This window comes from Mirounga angustirostris, unplaced genomic scaffold (genome assembly GCF_029215605.1).
Source record: "Mirounga angustirostris isolate CCGP_5_RB_7025 unplaced genomic scaffold, mMirAng1.0.hap1 SCAF_13, whole genome shotgun sequence".
NCBI classification, from domain to species: Eukaryota; Metazoa; Chordata; class Mammalia; order Carnivora; family Phocidae; genus Mirounga; species Mirounga angustirostris.
In genome coordinates, this window is record NW_026991721.1 from 6532197 (window position 1) to 6549999 (window position 17803).

At 57.8% G+C, this 17803-nt stretch overlaps 1 protein-coding gene across 1 annotated transcript; it reads right to left on the bottom strand.

Annotated features, from left to right (window-relative positions):
* Nucleotides 1–1205: 1205 nt before the first annotated feature.
* On the bottom strand, nt 1206–16899 carry SART1 (spliceosome associated factor 1, recruiter of U4/U6.U5 tri-snRNP). The gene is made up of 20 exons (XM_045893241.3): nt 16286–16899; nt 14401–14458; nt 13966–14021; nt 13272–13398; nt 13044–13149; nt 12700–12777; nt 12484–12583; nt 12249–12391; nt 11962–12168; nt 10887–11011; nt 10666–10805; nt 10403–10545; nt 3638–3811; nt 3326–3436; nt 2943–3030; nt 2528–2618; nt 2279–2414; nt 1638–1727; nt 1409–1530; nt 1206–1289 (listed from the first exon to the last, which is right to left on the bottom strand). Exons 1-20 carry the CDS (start codon nt 16836–16838, stop codon nt 1271–1273), a joined length of 2667 nt encoding a protein of 888 aa, XP_045749197.2. The 5' UTR covers nt 16839–16899; the 3' UTR covers nt 1206–1270.
* Nucleotides 16900–17803: the final 904 nt, after the last annotated feature.

Here is a 17803-nt window from a genome sequence, read left to right on the forward strand (position 1 = left end):
TGGTGACGACCTCCCCAGGGACGCCCGCCTGCAGAGGGTGAGGCAGGGCTCCGCCAGAGCCCGGCCAGGGGCCACACCAGGCACAGGCCGCGCACCCCACCGATGGGCCTCGCCGGCTTCCGGGGGGACGACGCCCCCAGCCCAGGCGCTCCAAGCCTGCAGGCACCTCCGAGGGGCCGGAGAAGCAGCCAAGGTGAAAATTAAATCGGAGACCTCACGTGAGGGAGACGACGAGCTCAAGAAGCGCGATGTGACCGCCTGCTGGCTCGTCAGGCGACCGTCACGAAGAGCAATCTGCCAAGGCAACTGTCGTCCTTGCTCATGTTTTTTCCAAGATGACTTACACCATCCTTCTCTTCCACTTAGTGTTTGCTCGCATTAGACACGAACGGTGAACCTGGCGTGCACCTGGGCCTCGGCAGGGGCAGGACACCGGCTCCGACTCCCACGGGAGCCACTGGTCGCCCTGCCCTCGATTCGGGGCTTCGGCACGTCCCAGCGTCCTCCGGGGCCCACCTCCCTGGGGAACGGCACGCGGGCCAAGTCTCCACGCAGACCAAGGGTACAGGAGCGCGGGGTGGCACCCCCACGTAGTCCTGGGCCCCAGGGCAGTGATTTGTGTAGCAACAGAGGCTGGGAGAGACCAGGGTGACCGAGGCGCTAAAAACACTTCCACCTCTCACCTGAAAGCCAGCCGTGCAGAGAATAAGGCGCGACCTCTGACAACCGCCCAGGACCCCAGCAATGAAGCCAGGAGTGGGGGGGGGGTGCGGGGGCGGGCTGAGAAAATAAACCAACTGGCTTCTTTGGCCGGCCCGGGCCCAGGGCGGGGGTGGAGGACTGTCCTAGAGACTCTGGACGGTTCTCTCCCTCATCTCTTTCAGTTATGTGTGTCATCGGATGGCCGGGTCACACTGAGCATATGTCAGACTCGAAGCCACCTCTGAGGAGTCTGGCTCGCCTCTAAATTCCAGGCGGATGAATGAGTGAACGAACGAACTCATTTAATCTTCACGGGACATTCTATGAAACAGACATGTTTTGACTGTACGGATGGCAGAATTAAGGCTCAGAGAGGTTCGGTGACTTGCTTGAGGTCACACAGCAACCAGGGCCCGCCGGAGGGCAGTGTGTGGATGCTCCTCCCAGCATCGCCTGCCCCTCCTCCCAGGTCTAACCCTGGAATCTGCACCATGACGAAGGAGGAAAAAATAAGGAGGGAATTTTATTTAACATTAAAGTTGGGGAGGGGATCAGAGGGAGATCGGCTTCACTTGGTGATGGTGTTCCTGCAGAGAGAAGAGGGGCATGAGGCTGGAAACCGGCAGGGGCCTTCCCACCCCGACAGGCCCCGTGCCGTCCCCCGTCCCTTGTCCCTTGTCCCTGCCCCCCGCGCCTCCCCACTCACGCGTTCATGCTCTTGCCGCTGCCGCTGAGCACGATATACGGCGTCTTCTGGGCCTTCTGCTTCTCCTGGAGCAAAGCCACCGTGCCCAGGGGGGTGTCGCTGGAGCTCATCTTCTTCAGGAGCTGCAGAGGAGGGCCAGTCAGCACAGGGCAGGGGCGGGCCCCAGGCCACCAGCCACGCCAGCACCAGCAGGTGCGGAAGCCGCCCCTCGTCTCCATGGGCCACCTACCGCCTCCTCGTCCAGCTTCTTCATCCGCCGCTCTGTCTTCATCTTGCCCGAGCCTTTCCCATGGAAGCGGTGGGACAGCTGCCGGAAAGCCTGGGACACGGGCGGGACTGGTGTTAGAGGCACCCGTGCCCGGGGGGCAGGGAAGGGTGGGGACTCAGCCGACCCCGTGCTGGGCTAAGGGGTGGTGGGAGGGGGCTAGGAGAAGGGCTGCAACCCTGGCACCCTCCGGGGGCTCCCCAGAGTCGCGGCGACGGGTTCCGGGGCTGGATGTGCTGCAGTGGGGGCACTCGGGATCCCGAGTGGCACCAGCGCACGGAGGCTAAGGCAGCCAGGAGGCTGGGGCTCGGGGGCAGCGCACCCAGGTGGGGACGGCGCCAGGGGGACCCCGGTGCTTGCGGGCAGCGAGCACGAGTCAGCCCCCTGCCTGGATGCCACCCACAGAAAGGCGGCCCGCGGGGCAGGTCAAGCCACAGGGGGGCAGGTGGGCAAAGGAACCAGGCCTGTGACTGGAAACGGAAACTGGGGCGCCGAGGTACCGACAGCTCGCCGACCCCCCAGCCGGCGCTCGGCGCAGCCCTGCCTCATCTGGGAAGGGTGGGGGCCCCGCCTCTCGTGACTCAGTCACCCCCAGCCCCGCTCACCTCCTTGGGTGTGAGTTTCCGGCCCGTCTCATCCACGTACTCGATCTTCACGTCGGGTTTGTAGCCGTCCTTCTCCTTGAAGTCCTGGGTGAAGCCGCGGTACTCCTCCCGCCGGCTGTACTTGTCATCGATGGCCCTGGGCCGAAAGGGGGGGCCCTCAGGGCCGGCCGCTGCCCGCGCGGCCCCCGCGGCTCCCGGCAGTGCCCCCCTCCCCAGCCCGTGGCCCTCTGCCCGCCCCCCTGCACTCACATCTTGTCCTCGATGCAGTACACGGCTGACGGCAGGGACTTGTTGGGCGCCTTCACCCGGGCCACCTTCTGCACGGTGGTCTCCAGCAGCCCTGGGGACAGGCAGCGGTCGGACTCCAGGCGGCTGCCCTCAGCGGGGGCCTCAGGCCAGACTCTCTCCGCACCACGGCCTGACCGCCTCAACTGCCCGATTCCCCCCACCAGCCACTTGCAGGGTGAGCGGGGCTTTGGGGGGGGAGGCGCAAAGCCCTCAAAAAATGGGGTGACGCGGAGCAGAAAGGCCAGGTGCTGCTATGACCGCCCCAGGACTGGGTGCAGAGGAGCAGCGCTCGGGCCCTGGGGGAGCGGTGGAGGCAGCGGGGGGAGCAAGGAAGCCGAGCCGGCTCCCCGCCCCGCCGAGGCTCCCGGTCCCTCACCTTTGTTCTGACACAGCAGCAGGGCAGCTGCCAGCCCTCTGTTCACGATGGGCTCCTCGTCCAGGATGGTGGTGGACGAGGCAGAGAACTGGGGGGCAGCACACAGGGAAAAAGGTGGTCAGTGGGCCACACTCCTCACCCCGACTCGCCCCCAGCACGCACACCTGGGGTCCTTCCCAGGACCGGGCGCTGGGCGACTCCTCGCACCACACTGAGCTCTGCCGGCCCCGTCACACAGCAGGACACGGGGCTCTGAGGCCACGGGCCCCTCGCAAGGAAGGGGCAGAGCCGGGGCGGGAGCCCGGGGGGCGGCCTCCCCCGACCCAGCCGTGCTCTCCTGCTCTTCCACCCCCCCGGCGCCCCCCTCGCTCCTGCGCCCTCACATCCTGCTGCTGCTTCTCCTCGTCCAGGTTGACTGTGCTCCAGCCGATGTTCTCCTCCCCGTCCGACTCCGAGCCGCCGTTGGCTGAGCGCTCCTCGTCTCGCTCAAAGTCCTGGGGTCAGAGACTGGGGTGAGCCCAGGGAGCCCCAGCGCCCCGGCCAGCCTAACCCGCTGGAGCACCAAGGCTTGTTACCAGTTACGAAGAACCTGACCAGGACCTGACTGGCAGGGGGGACCCAAACCAGGAGCAGAGGGGAGCAGCGAAGAGGAGGGAGGGGAGGGGAGGGGAAAGGTAGGCTGCCCGAGGACCCACCATGAGCTCCTCCTGCTCCTCCCGGTTGCCGGCCAACCCGTAGGTGGGGATCTCGCCCAAGGTGCGGCAGAACTCCGACGTGGCATTGAACACGATGGCCCCCTTCCGCTCTGGGTCCTCATCCTCCTCCCAGCCCCGCTGGCGAGACTCCAGCTTCTTCACAATCTCCACCACCTGGGGGAGGGAGCAGCTGTGGGCAAACCCAGAAGTTTCTGGGGAGGTGCCGTTGAGACCCAGAAACCCCAAATCCTCCCCAGTGGCAGAAAGACAAGCCCTCCAACTGTGCGCAGAAGGCCTCTGACGGGTCTCTGCCTCCTCCCTGTCTCCCAGTCCGCTCTCCACTCTGCACCGACACCCACCACATTCCTCTGCTCCTAAGCCATCATCGGCTTCCTTCTGCCCTTTAAATTCATATCCAAATTCTACACGGCCCTTCTCCGACGCCCTGCAGCCTCACGTCTTCGTCTGGGCCTGGAGCGCACTGGGGCCTCTTGCCACTCCACTGCCACCCTCCCTTCACCCCCAAACTCCTGTTTCAGGACTCAACATAAAAACCGCTTCTTCCAGAACCCTTCCCTGAGGCCACAGGACAGGAAGATGCCCTGTGCAACTCCCACATGCTTCCAGAACCCACCCCCCACCGACACCTTCCGCCTTGCTCCTCCCTCGGACCACCCTCCTGCCCGGCATGGCTCCAAGGCCCCTCACCTCTCCGCTCCTGACACCACTGACTGTCCCCGCTGTCCCCCTCCTGCATCATTCCCATAAGCATGCAGGATTGCCTAGGATCTCCGCTCCTTCCACCCCACAGTCTCACTGCTTTCCTCTGACAGCAAGCTCCTCAGGGAAGTTTCCAGCCACCATATCCACCCAACGCCCCTTCCTTCCATGTTATTACACTATGTTTATGTTTTTAGTGAACGCACCATAAACATAAAAGGGTTCAACACACGTGTGTTTTTTAAAAACAGGAACAACCACACACACACACCCAGGCACCCATCACCCAGTCTAAGAAACACTATTAATACTTTTTCAAGCCCCAGTGCCTCCTTGCCTTATTTGTGGTCATGATTCACAGGCTTTTCTTTAGTTTTTCCATGTAAGGACCTATCCACCAACAGGGTATTATTTTGTTGTGCATTTTTAAAACATTACACAATCTGAAACTGATTCCCCTACGATTTGCTCTATATTTTAAAACTCATCTTGGGGAGCCTGGATAGCTCAGTTGTTAAGCGTCTGCCTTCAGCTCAGGTCAGGATCCCAGGGTCCTGGGATCGAGCCCCGTGTCGGGCTCCCTGCTCCACAGGAGGCCTGCTTCTCCCTCTCCCACTCCCCCTGGTTGTGTTCCCTCTCTCGCTGTGTCTCTCTCCGTCAAACAAATAAAATCTTTAAAAAAATAAAAATAAAAAGTAACTAAAATTCATTCTGACCTGAGTGGCTGTACTTCTTAGTTTTTCACTACAGAACCATGACATGAACGTATCTTAATCTAGTTCCCCTGCACACCACGGATGGGCCTTCTCTGTTATCACAAATACTACAAACACAAGCAATGAGATGCTCATCTCCCGGAGCACCCGGGCAAGTGTGTGTCTGGGGTACACATGCAGGAGTGGGGATGCTGGGCCGAAGGGCGCACACACTTGCCTTTACGTGAATTAGTCAGCGCCTTCCCAATCTCATCAGAGTCCCCTACATGCCTGTGAAATGTGTGCAAGAATTCTGGCTGCTCTGAATCCTGACACTTGATATTGTCAGACTTTGACACTTTTGCCAAATGATGTGGGTATGACCTGGTCCGTCACTGTTTCAGCTTGTCTTTCCTTAACCATTCATGAAGTTGGGCCTCACTGGGTGTTTTGTTTTGTTTTAAGAGAGAGAGAGAGCCCCCATGAACCGGGGGGGGCGGGGGAGTGTAGGGCAGAGGGAGAGAGGATCTCAAGCAGTCTCCACACCCAGCTCAGAGCCTGACACGGGGCTCAATCTCATGACACTGAAATCATGACCTGAGCCGAAATCAAGAGTCGGACATTCAACCGACTGAGCCACCCAGGAACCGCCCCCCTTCATTGGGTTTTTGGGTTTTTTTAAGATTTTATTTCTTTATTTGAGAGAGAGAGTGAGAGAGACAAAGAGCACAAAAGGGGGGAGCGGGAGAGGGAGAAGCAGACTCCCCGCCGAGCAGGGAGCCCGATGCGGGACTCGATCCCGGGACTCCAGGATCATGACCTGAGCCGAAGGCAGTCGCTTAACCAACTGAGCCACCCAGGCGCCCCCTCATTGGGTATTTTATTGACCATTTACCCTTCCACTTCTGTGAAGTGCCCACTGAGGTCTTTTGCCTATTTTCCTATTTTGCCAATTTTTGTCATTTGGATATTCTTGGCACTAACCCACTGATGGCTATATACACGTGGGCAAACATCTCCTTATGGTGTCTTTTTAAAAAAACTGAAGTTCTTAATTTCTAAGTAATTAAATTATTAGTTTTCTCCTTCATGATTTATGCTTTACATTTACATCTTAAAAAAATCTTTCTCTTGAAATAATCCAGTCACAAACAAAACCCCGCTGTGATTGCCCTTATAGGCGGTCCCTAGAGTAGTCAAAATCATAGGGACAGAAAGTAGAACAGTGGCGGCCAGGGGCGGGGGGAGGGGAGTCAGTGTTTAACAGGGACAGTTTCAGCTTTTCGAGATGAGAAGAGCTCTGGGGGTGGCTGGTGGGGAAGGCTGAACAACACCGTGAGTGGATTTAACAGTTCAGGAGAACTGGACATTTATTTAAAAACGGTGAAGATGGTAAATTTTATGTTCTGTGTATTTCAATGCAACTTATGGAAGGAAAAAACCTTTCTCTGCTACAAAGTCACAAATATCTTTTCCTTAAGTCTGTTCTGGAATGTTAACTTTTGACTTTTAAGTTCTTAATCTATCTGTAAGTCAATCTTGTGTGAGGTACAAGCCCAAATAGGTAAATGACTGTCCAGACAGCACTTGCTGAAGTGAGCGCCCTTTCCCACTGGGACAGCCACCGTCCCCCCTCAGGAGTCTGTTCCCGGGCCTTCTACTAGGTCTCGGCCCTGTCAGTCTGTCCTTAGGCCGCTATTTCACCACCTCAATTACCACAATGAATAAAATGAGATCTGTCAGAGCAAAGCTCACCACTTTATTATTGAAAGCATCTTGGCTTTTATTGGCCCTTTGATCTTCCAAGTAAATTTAAGAAGTGGCTTCCCAAGTTCCACAAAAATCCCTTTGGGATTTTTCCTGGAATTGCATTTAATCTACAAGTTAATTTGAGGAGATGAACATCTTTACGCTACTGAGTCCTATCCACGAACACGGTTGTTGTGGACTGAACTGTGTCCTCCCAAAATTTCTATGTTGAAACCCTGCCCCCAGTGTGACTGTATTTGGAGACGGGGCCTTTAAGAAGATGATTAAGGTCAAAGGAGGTCATAAGGGCAGGGCCCTAATCCAGTGTCCTCATAAGAGAAAGGGACTCGAAGGATGCAGGCACCCAGGCCACGAGAGAACACAGCAAGAAGACGGCCACCTACAAGCCTCAGAAGAAACCACACCTACCAACACTTTGATCTTGAACTTCCAGACTCCAGGATATTGAGAAATAAATTTCTGTTGCTTAAGCCACTCAGTCCGTGGCATTGTCATGGAGGCCCGAGCTACCTAACACAAGAGTCTACTTATGACTTCTTTACTGTCTTTCAAAGATAGACGTGATTTTCCCCACAAAGATCTTGCACATCGCGTGCTCCTTTTTATTTTGCCGCAGTCCAGCTTACCTCTCATCCACTTTGCTTTCTATCGCTTATCCATGTTACTTCCCTATCAATACTGCTTTCACAAACGCTATCTTTTGCTGGCGTACGGAAACACAACCGGCTCTCATCTGGTAATCCTGTACCCAGCAACCCTGCTAAAGCCTGCGTGGTCTGGCCCTCATTCCCCACCACCCCACGGAGGCCACTTTAGACAAGAGCATCAGTGACCGCCATGCTGCCCCATCCAAAGGTCGATGCTCATCCCCGAGACCCGAATTCTCCGTGGCAGTGTCACAGATGTTTCCTTCCTTCCTCGCAAGAGCCTCCAGTCACAGGACTCCCAGGACGACACCCTGTCCTCTTTGCCATCCTCACGCACTCTCCTTCTCCAGCTCCTCTCTCTTACCCACACTCACTGTCCTGGTGACTCCAGCCAATCCTACGGCTTTAACTCCTGTCTACACGTGCACTGACTTCCGTATTTAGAACTGCAGTCTCAGCCTCTCCCTGAAAGTTCAAATTCGTGTGTCCAACTGCCTGTTCAGTATGAATCACCACTAATAAAAGAGTACCTTAAACTTAACCAAAACTGAATGCTTTGTTATCTCCCCCCAATGTGTTCCTCCCCCGGCTCTTCCCATCCCAGGAACGGCCCTACCTATTCCTAAACTCAGCAAACGGGCAGCTGTTCAAGTCAGAATTCTCGGGAGTCATCCTTAACTTTTTTTTTTTTTTTTTAGATTTTATTTACTTATTTGACAGAGAGAGACAGAGCGAGAGAGGGAACACAAGCAGGGGGAGAGAGAGAGGGAACACAAGCAGGGGGAGCGGGAGAGGGAGAAGCAGGCCTCCTGCTGAGCAGGGAGCCCGACGTGGGGCTCGATCCCAGGACCCTGGGATCATGACCTGAGCCAAAGGCAGACACTTAACGACTGAGCCACCCAGGCTCCCCTCATCCTTAACTTCTCGTACCCACTCGCAATCTCGCCCGCAATCCACTGACAAACACTGTTGATTCTACCCTCAAAATGCCTTCCGAATATGGCCATCTCCTCGTCTCCGTGGCTGTCATCACAGTCGAGCATCACCTCAACTGGACGACAACAGCCTTCCACTGTTCTTCCTCCGAGCCAGAACTCTCGGCTAAATCTACCGCAACAGCAAGCGTCTGCCTGACGTGGCCTGGGACCATCTCCTTCCCCGTCCCTCTCCCCGCCGCTCCTGCCACTGCAACCACACAGGCCTCAGCCAACCTCCTGAACAAGCCTGGCTGGCTCCTGCCTCAGGGCCTTGGGGGCCAGGTGCGCCCTCATCTCGGAACTGTGCCCTTAGATGTCACTGAGGCTCACTTCATCTGGCTCTCGAATGTCACCTCCTCTAGGAGGCCCACCCTGACCGACAGAGATAAAAGGGGAGCGCTCCTTCACTCCTGATCACTCCACTACGTCGCCTCTTCCTGTTTCTGCTCCCAGTGGTTCTCCCGCAGGATGCTTGTCTTTCACATCCCCCCAGTAGAACAAAAGCTCCACGAGGCCAGGCTTCTGTGCTCTCGGCTACCGCCCCATGTCTCTGACCCTCTTGACGGCAGCGGCGGCCCACGGATGGCCCAGCACCGGCTCCGGCGAGCCCAGCTTTACTGGATCCCAGCCATGCCCGCTCGCCCAGTGACCCCGGGCCGCAGATGCTGCGAAGGCAGAGCAGCCGAGACCGCGGCCCCGACGCCTCCAACAGCCGCGCAATCGGCCGGCGCCCGTTCCCAGGGACCGTCCCAAGTTGCTGCCCTGGCTTCCTCATCGCCTGAGTCTTGTGGACTCCACCGTGCCAAATCCGACCTGCCTCTCAGGAGCTCGAAGACGCCCTCCCCCCTCCTTGAAAGCCCGTCTGGGCTTGTGACTCCGCCGCACTGGCCGCTGCACTCTGCCTCAGGGGCTGCCTCCCGGGCGCCTCTGCAGGAGCCCCCGCCCCCCCCAACCACGGGGCTGCGCGCTGTGCAGGGCTCCCTGCTCCCGCCTCTCTCTCTCCCCCCCGCCCCCCGAGGTGGGAGGACTGCAGGGAGAAGTGGGGACGGTGGAGTCGGGCTGTTCAAACCCCAGCTCTGTCACGTCCGGCCCGTCACCCTGGCCGACTTGGCCAAGGCCTCTGTGCCTCAGCTTCCTCATCTACAAAATGAAGAGAACGGACCCCTCCTCACAGGGTGCAGCCGCGAGCATGAAGTGAGCGGACACACAGAGCAGGCAGGCAGGGCCCGGCCCAGGCCTGCGCCCACTGAGACTCAGCAATGCTCGCGGCCGCAAGGCCCCAGCGGCCTCTGCTCAGCTCACACCACCAGGCCCTCACGTGTTCTAGGCCACTCGTCCAGGACACAGGACACCGGCCGTCTCCGCCCCCCCAGCGCCCGGTCTGCCCGCCCACCTCCACCCCGAATCTCGAATCTCGGCGAGGTCGGCTCCTTGGTGTTATTTAAGTCTCCGTCAAATGCCGCCCCCTGCAAGGCGCCCCCTGAACAACGGATGCAGAGCGCCGGCCCCCCAGCCATCCGCTCCGCCCTTCCGCGGACGGTCGCCCAGCTCCGGGCGCTGCCGGAAGTGCGGTGTGTGCATGTGCGCATGTGCGCGCCCGCTCACCGCTGCCCCGCCCCCCGGCGGCCGCCGGAGAGGCCGCTGCGCGAGCACAGGGACCCTGCTGTCCTGCTCCCCAGTGACTCCCCCGCCCCTGGGACAGCAAGCATGCAACACCCAGCCACAGAAGGGAAGACAGGGAAGGCTCCACCCCTAAAATATCTTAGAGCAAACGCACTGCTCGAACTTAAAAGAAATCTACCAACAACAAATTAAACAAAAAAGATGACCGGAACTGGAATGTAGGTGCCATGCTCATGAGGACAGATCACCCCAGACGCGCCTGTCCCTGAAGGCCCTGGCGCTGGGGATGCCAGCACGCGCCCGCCCTGCACCCAGCCTCTGGGACCCCCTCACCTTCTCACCGCTGTCTCGCAGCTGTTGGAGTTGTTGGAGCTGCCGCAGGCGGCGCCCCTTTTCCAGCTGCTTCTGCAGCTCCAGCTCCGCCTCGTCCTCCTCCAGCACCTCTGGAGACCCGGCCTGTGATGCTCCACCCTCCTCTGGAGGAAACACAGGAGACCCCTGCTTGGATCATCTCCTTGCCCCCGGGGCGCTTACTCCTGCCCCAGGGCGCTTGGCCCTGTCCTTGCCACCCACCCTCAGCCGGCTGGGCCCCTCACCCTCATCGCTGATGTCCATGTTCTCCACGCGCGTGTCATCTGACTGCGGGGGCTGAGGTGCCTGCTCCTTCTCCTCCTCCTCCTCCTCCGGGGCCTCCTCGTCTGCCTCAGGCACTCGGCGCCGACCCCGGCCCCGCAGTCTGTGGAAAGAGGCCTCTCCAGTGAGTGCGGGCCCCTAGGCCAGTCCAGCCCCCACACCGCAACCCTGTTTCCAAGCCCACCTGGAACCGAAGTCCCCGTCTTGAGTCTGGTCTCCAAGAGGCAGCAAGTCATCAGCCCGGACTACCACCTCCTTCTCTTTCTTGCGGATCTTCTTCACCCTCCGTTTGGTCTTTTTAAAGGTCACCTGAGGGAGAGAGAAGAGAGATGAGACATGAAATGGGGAAGGTGGACAGCCACGAGCCCACAAGAATGAACACTTAAAAATTTTTTTTACTAAAGGGGTGGGGGAGGGAGGGAGGGAGGGACCGAGGTGTGTGGGAGAGGAAGAGGGAGAGAATCTTAAGCAGACTCCACACCCAGCATGGAGCCCCACGCAGGGCTCCATCCCACAACCTTGAGATCAAGACCTGAGCCGAAATCGAGGCAGACGCTTAACTGACTGAGGCCCCAGGCACCCCAAAAACAAATACTTCTTTAGCATTCCTCCATGCCAGTCACTGGCCTAAGCACTTCACACACATACTCACACACACACAATGTATGAGGTAGGTGCGATCTCATCTCACCTGTGAGATGAGGAAAACCAAGGCACAAAGAGGCTAAATTCCTTACCTAAGGTCACCCAGCTCCTAAATGGGAGAGCCAGGATTGTGAACCTTATTCTTCAGGCTCCAGAGTCCTGCTCTTAATCACGCAGCCAAGAATCTACTGAGCCAGATGTCTACCTCTGTGTTCACAATCATCCCAAATATAAAATCCACACACAGCCATAAAATTACCACTTAGCCACATTGTCACAAATCCTTGCACCGGCCCTCAAGAGATGGTTCCTGCCACTCCCATTTCAAACGGGGTGCCTCAGGCTCAGTTAAATGACTCGCCCAAGGCATAAGCTGACTACGTCGCCGAGCTCAAACACGAGCTCAGAACCATCTGTCCCGGCAGTCCCTGTTCTGTCTACGCTCACCGTCTTCCCGCAGCACCTCCCCAGGGCTGCCATACACCGCTGACCACGACGGCCAAGCCCCTCACACTCGCTCTTCCTCCACAGCCGCCCCGGGCAGCACATGACCCCAGAGGAGAGGGAGGAATCCCACCCCAATTACAAGGTGCGGGTGCAGGCGAGGAGCTCACCATCTCCTCGGGCGTGAGGTACTCGGAGGCAAGCCGGGGCCCCGCTGTGCTCAGGGACTGGGCCTGCAGCCGCAACTTGGCCCGGATCTCCTCCAGCTCCCGCTCCCGCAGGCCATCAGCGGTGCCACCCTGCTCCAAGCGGAACGAGTGTGGCCGCTCGCCCTCGAGCTCCTCATCATACTTGGACAGGATAGAGCGGGGTTTTTGCTGCAAGACAAGAGGTACTGGTTGGGACCCAGCCTGGCTCCTGAAAAGCCACAGAGCCCCCATCTCGCTGCCCAGCCTGCCTGTGCCAAGTCATCCAGGCTCTCATCCTCCGCGTAGGGCAGGTAGTCAGGCTTCTTCTTCCGGAGCTCCACGTTCTTCTCTGCCCGCTCTTTATCTACGAGGTTCACGTTCACCAGCACATCCTCCTCCTCCTGCAGCACACCTGCGGACAGGGCAGGAGCGGCGGCCCGTCACACTTGGCCTCGACGCAGCAGTGCCTCCGCGCCCCTACCCGAGCACTGGAGCTTAACCCACCTTTGTCCTTGAGGGTGAGGATCAGGGTCTCCCCTTCTCGGAAGGAATCAATAGCATGTTCCACAGTGAGGCCCTGTAGGTCCCGGGCACTGTACAGGTCCTAGAGGGGAGGGGGAACGTCCAGCCAAGTCAGGAGCCCTGACCCACCCAGCCCTGGGATCCCAGCACCAAGGACAGCAGTGCTCCCCACCCCCTGCCTCCAGCCCAGCTGCTCACCTGCCGCCTCTGCCCAAACTCCTCCTCCACCAGAGTGCTGACCCCAAACTCTTGGTCCATCTCCTCCAGCAGTTTGGCCTATGGGATGAGAAGGGAGTGACCTATGACCTCAGGCCATTCAGCATCACTGGAAGACACGTGGGGACCAGGTGGGAGTGCAAAAAAAAAAAAAAAAAAAATAGGCCTTATGGAGCAGCTGCTAAGAATCCAGAGCAGACACCACTGACCACGGACCTCTGACCTCTCTGAGCCCAGTAACCTCCAAAGGACAAGTGTCTGGCCTCACCAGCCAGTCAGGTTACCAGAGGCACGGAGCGAGCACCCCCAGCTGCCCAGGCACTCACCCTCTTCTCTGCCAAGTCCTTCTCCTTCTGAAGCTGCCGACTCCTCTCGATCCAGGCTGCAGTGTCATCCAACCAGGGGTCATCCTCCCCCAGTGTCTTTATCTTTCTGAAGAGAGAAGAAAGTGGTCTTCTGGGGAGCCCCACTCCTGCTCCCCGCACCCGACTCAAGAGCTCCTTGGCAGCCTCCTCAGGTCCTTCCCTTGCCCACCCTGGCAGGGACCCCCTCACCCCAGCTTTTGGTTCAGGAGGCGCTTTTCTTTGGCGGCTGCCAGCTTCTCCCGTAGCTCCTCTCGCTGTCTCAAGGCCATAGGGTTGATGACATCGGCTGCCACGGGCTCCTCCTTGGTGCCCGCCTCTGGAAGGGGGGCCCAGACGTGAGGCTATGCCTGCCCATGGCTGGTGGGGAGAGGAGGGAGCCACTCACCCTGCCCCCTTCCAGCTCATGGGGCCAGAAGGGGCCAGGAGAGGGGCGGGGGCTGATCTTTCACCGTCCTCCTCCCACTTCAGCCCCACACTTCCACGTCCCCCCACACAGCATGATAGGACCCTCCACACTTTACAAGCCCCCCCAACGCCCCGCCGCCCCCAATCACGCTTTAAGAAACAAACAAACCCACCACCTGCATAGCCTAGATCAGTCTGCAGTACCTGTGCACATGTCTTAGCCTGGGAGGCTAACGTGGCCTCCCAGCTGAAGCAAGCACACAGTGCTAGGCATCTGAACGTCAAGAATAAGCCTCTTCCCAGCCCCCCATCACGACCGTAAGGAAAGGCCTTGTGCTTATCAACAAGTACATACACACACACACACACAGGGCCACTAAATGATGTGGAACCTGAGCCATAATCCAACCCTCCTCAAAGACCCCTTCAGATGGTCTTTCGCCTCCACCCAAATGCCCTCCCTCAGCCCTACACTCACCCTTCTTGACGGCATTGACCTCCAAGGGTTTCAGCCCCAACTTTGCCCGGAGTTTACTGAAGACGAGATACAAATGTTAGGAGCTGTCGACGAAACAGGAACATCAAAGACATTTCTGGACAGACAGGGGCTGAAAACAGGATGGAATTGAGAGGTCCTAAGGGTTCCCAAAGCAGGGACTGACCCAGGCAGCCTAGGACACTAGGACAGACACCAGCCTCCAAATCAGGGAACATGGGCGCTAGGCCTGGCCTGCCCCTAACCAGCAAAAGGCCATCTTTCCTCTTGGGTTTTAGCGTCCTCTCCTATAACTCAAATGGTTATGCTCCAGTTCCAATTAGAATGTTAAGTGGGTGAAAGGCCCCCCAAGAAGCTGTCCCAGAAGCTCTCTGTCTCAGAAAAGAAAAGTAGAAACACAAGGGAGACGGAACTTACTTGGTCTCCTCGATGCTGAGTGACGAGGCATCTCCTGAGCTAGTTTTAGAGCTGGCCGCTGGAACAAGAAGCATGGCTCAGGAGCTGAACAAAGGGCCAACAAGCCACATCTCTAGCTCTAGCGGCAGGGACCCCCTCACCAGCAGCTGGGCCTTACGGAGACACCCAAAACCAGCAGCCTTCCTTCACGCCAGGAGCTCCTTCTACCTCATCCTAATCTCTTGACACCCCGACTCTCTATATAACCTTCCTTTCCTGACCCAAAAGGTCCAACCTTGCTTCATCCTTCACCTTTGCCTCTGCTCCACTTCTGTATACTCTGTTTTCAGCCTGCACTGCCCTCCTTGGCCTAACTCTGATCGACAAGATCCTATTCAAATGCAGAGACCAAATGCCACCTCCTTCTTGAACTCCCTTTCAATGATTGATCCGAATGAACTGCTCTCCCCTGAACTCCACAGCCCCACCACTCACTTCCGAGTCTGTTTCTCCCCACAGGCCAGGGACCGTGTTAGCAACATGACTATGTCCTCTGTGCGGTTCATCCGGTCAAGAAATGTATTTATTGGTCCCTGATTTGTGATGGATGTTAAGAACACTGAGATAAAGCATTTCAGACCTCTGCTACCCACCTCACAATCAGCAAATAACTTCGCGGAACCCCACAGACAGAAGCTGGACACCATCAGATGGAGCCCCCCCACCCAGCTGCCACCCCTGCTCATCCTTCCTGCCTCCCCACCCCACAACGTACCTCCTCCCCTATATCTCACCTGCACCCTGGATCCCAACCTCTCCAGGCTCTCTCCAAGGTCACCAGCCTCCTTAATTTCTAAATCCAGTGGATTCTTTTCAGCTCGAATTTCCTTCACTTTCTGTGGCGCGTGACACCGTTGATTACTCCTTCTATATCTCTGTTCCCACAGACCCCATGATACAAGATTCGACAGATTTTCCTGCCTTTCTGGATACTGTACCACCAGGCATTTTTGTAGCATCTTGCTCCACCTATTACTAAAACGTTGGCATTTCTTAGGTTCTACTGTCCACTCCTCACTCTCTCTCAGTGGACTTCATTTGCCACCTAAATACTCATGACTTCCAAACTGCTCTACCCAGCCCAAACCCTGCACATCAAACGCAACGCTCTCCAAAACTGAACTCTCTCCCCTCAGAAGTCTGCTTCTCTCCCAAAGTCCTCAATTTCAGTACACAATACAACCACCCATCCAGTGGCTCAAACCACAATTCAGGGAGTCATCCTCATTTCCTTCTTCCCACACTCATCCAAGTGCTAAGCTCTCTTAATTCCTCCTTCAAAACAGTTCTTCAGTCTGTTCAGGTCCCTCCATCCTACTGCTCTGCCTCAGTGCGGCCACTACCGGCCCTCACCTGACTTCCAGTGTTGACTACTCTTGAGCCAGTTCTCAATACAGTGATCTTTGCAAAATACAATCAACTCATTCCTCAGCTCAAATCCATGGCTCCTTACAACCCTCAAGACAAAATTCAAATTTCTGTAGGGTCCTCTGTGCTCGGACCCGGTTCATATCTCTGCTATGAACCCTACACCATTTGCCCAATACCAGCTTTCTTCTTGGTTCTGCACTCGCTAACACAACTTCATTCATTCACTCAACATTTATTGAAGGCCTGTGATGTGCCAATTTTGAGAAAACAAAATCTCTGCCCCCGCGGAGCTTAGCAGACGAAGGCAATCTTTAATCCCAAATAACCGTATAAAGCCTCTTTAAGAAGGGCTGATGAACTCAGCCTCGAGGTGCCTGGGCCCCGGCGTGCTCGGGCTGCACACCCAGGCCAGCCCGCCCGCTCCCGGGCCCCCACCCCGGCCCGCCCCGCCCCCCCCACAGGCCCCGCCCCTCACCGGCCTCGTAGCAGTCATCGCGCTTTTCCCGCTTCACGCGCCGCTCAGAGGGCTCTGTCTGGCTGCGCTCCCGCCCGTGCGCGCCGCTGCGGGCCTCGGCTTCGGCCCCGCGCCGCCCGCCCCCGCGCTCGCCCCCACGCTCCCGGCTCCGCTTCCGACGTTCGCCGCCGCTGCTGCCGCCGCCGCCGCTCCGGTGCTTGTGTTTTTTGTGCTCCCGGTGCCGCGGCGGCTGCTCGGTGGCGCCTCCAGTGCTGGCCGCCGCCGTCGTCCCGGCCGCCTCCTTCTCTCCGCGGTGCTTCTTTGAAGACCCCATGGCGGTACGTCCGCCCCGAGCCCGGCCGCCGCCGAGCCCCGACGACGCAAAATGGGAACACTTCCGGGTCGCCCGGCAGCCGCTGTCGTGTTGCCGGAAACCAAGAGTGGCTGCTTCCGTCGTTCGCCTCGGAGCCCGCCCCAAAGGTTCATGGGAAGGCCGGGATCGGAGCCCAACTGCGCAGTTGCGGCCGGTGTGGTGTGGGGTGGTGGTCTTTAAGCTGGCAGTGTCACTGCGCATGCGCTCCAGGGGGCGCCTGGACTCGGTCTAGGGGTTGCATGTCTCTGAACCATAAACCCTTTAAGCCAGCAACCTGGGAGCTGGAAGCACCTCCCGGCCACGGGACGCGCCCTGCCTCGTGGTCTTGCCGTGGATGGCACCTGCCGCTCCCGTAGGCGTCCACTAGGGCTCCCCCGGGACGTGGCTCTAGCGGGTGTGGGACGACGCATTATGTTCTGAGACGCCCCCCCCCCCCCCGCCCCGCTTCACAGCCCATACTTCCGAGCCCCTACAACCGGTATTGTCAGCAAATGCTGCCTTCCCACTTTCCTTGGATTGTTTGTTTGTTTAAGGTCTATCTATTTATTTGAGAGCGCAAGCGGGAGGCGCAGGGAGAGGGAGAGAAGCCCGGAACTGGACCCTGAGATTACGACCTGAGCGGAAACCAGGAGGGGAAGCCTTAACTGCCCTCCGCATTGGGGTTTTTTTTTTTTTTTTTAAGATTTTATTTATTTATTTGAGAGAGAGAATGAGAGCACAAGAGGGGGGAGGGTCAGAGGGAGAAGCAGACTCCCCGCTGAGCAGGGAGCCCGACGTGAGACTCGATCCCGGGACTCCAGGATCATGACCTGAGCCGAGGGCAGTCGCTCAACCAACTGAGCCACCCAGGCGCCCCTCGCATTGGGTTTTTTAATCTGTACTCTGAACTCCCTGAAACTGAGCACAAAATCTGGCACATCTGTGTATGTGAGCTTCCTCCCACCTTGGGGGCTTCAACTTGAAGTTACTTAAAAGTTAAAATCCAGGGGCTCCTGGGTGGCTCAGTCGTTAAGTGTCTGCCTTCGACTCAGGTCATGAGGATCAAGCCCCGCATTGGGCTCCCTGCTCTGCCGGAGGCTTCTTCCTCTGTCATTTCCCCTGCTTGTGTTCCCTCTCTCGCTGTCTATCTCTCTGTCAAATAAGTAAATAAAATCTTAAAAAAAAAA

What these genes read in the sequence shown, in the direction of transcription:
- SART1 (XM_045893241.3), bottom strand. Translation starts at nt 16,838, where the DNA reads ATGCGCAGTGACACTGCCAGCTTAAAGACCACCACCCCACACCACACC. An exon ending in CTCCTGAACCAAAAGCTGGG is followed by an intron (nt 13,150 to 13,271) that starts GTGAGGGGGTCC and finishes TTCTCTCTTCAG; the next exon opens with AAAGATAAAGACACTGGGGG. An exon ending in GACGGGGACTTCGGTTCCAG is followed by an intron (nt 10,806 to 10,886) that starts GTGGGCTTGGAA and finishes CTCTTTCCACAG; the next exon opens with ACTGCGGGGCCGGGGTCGGC.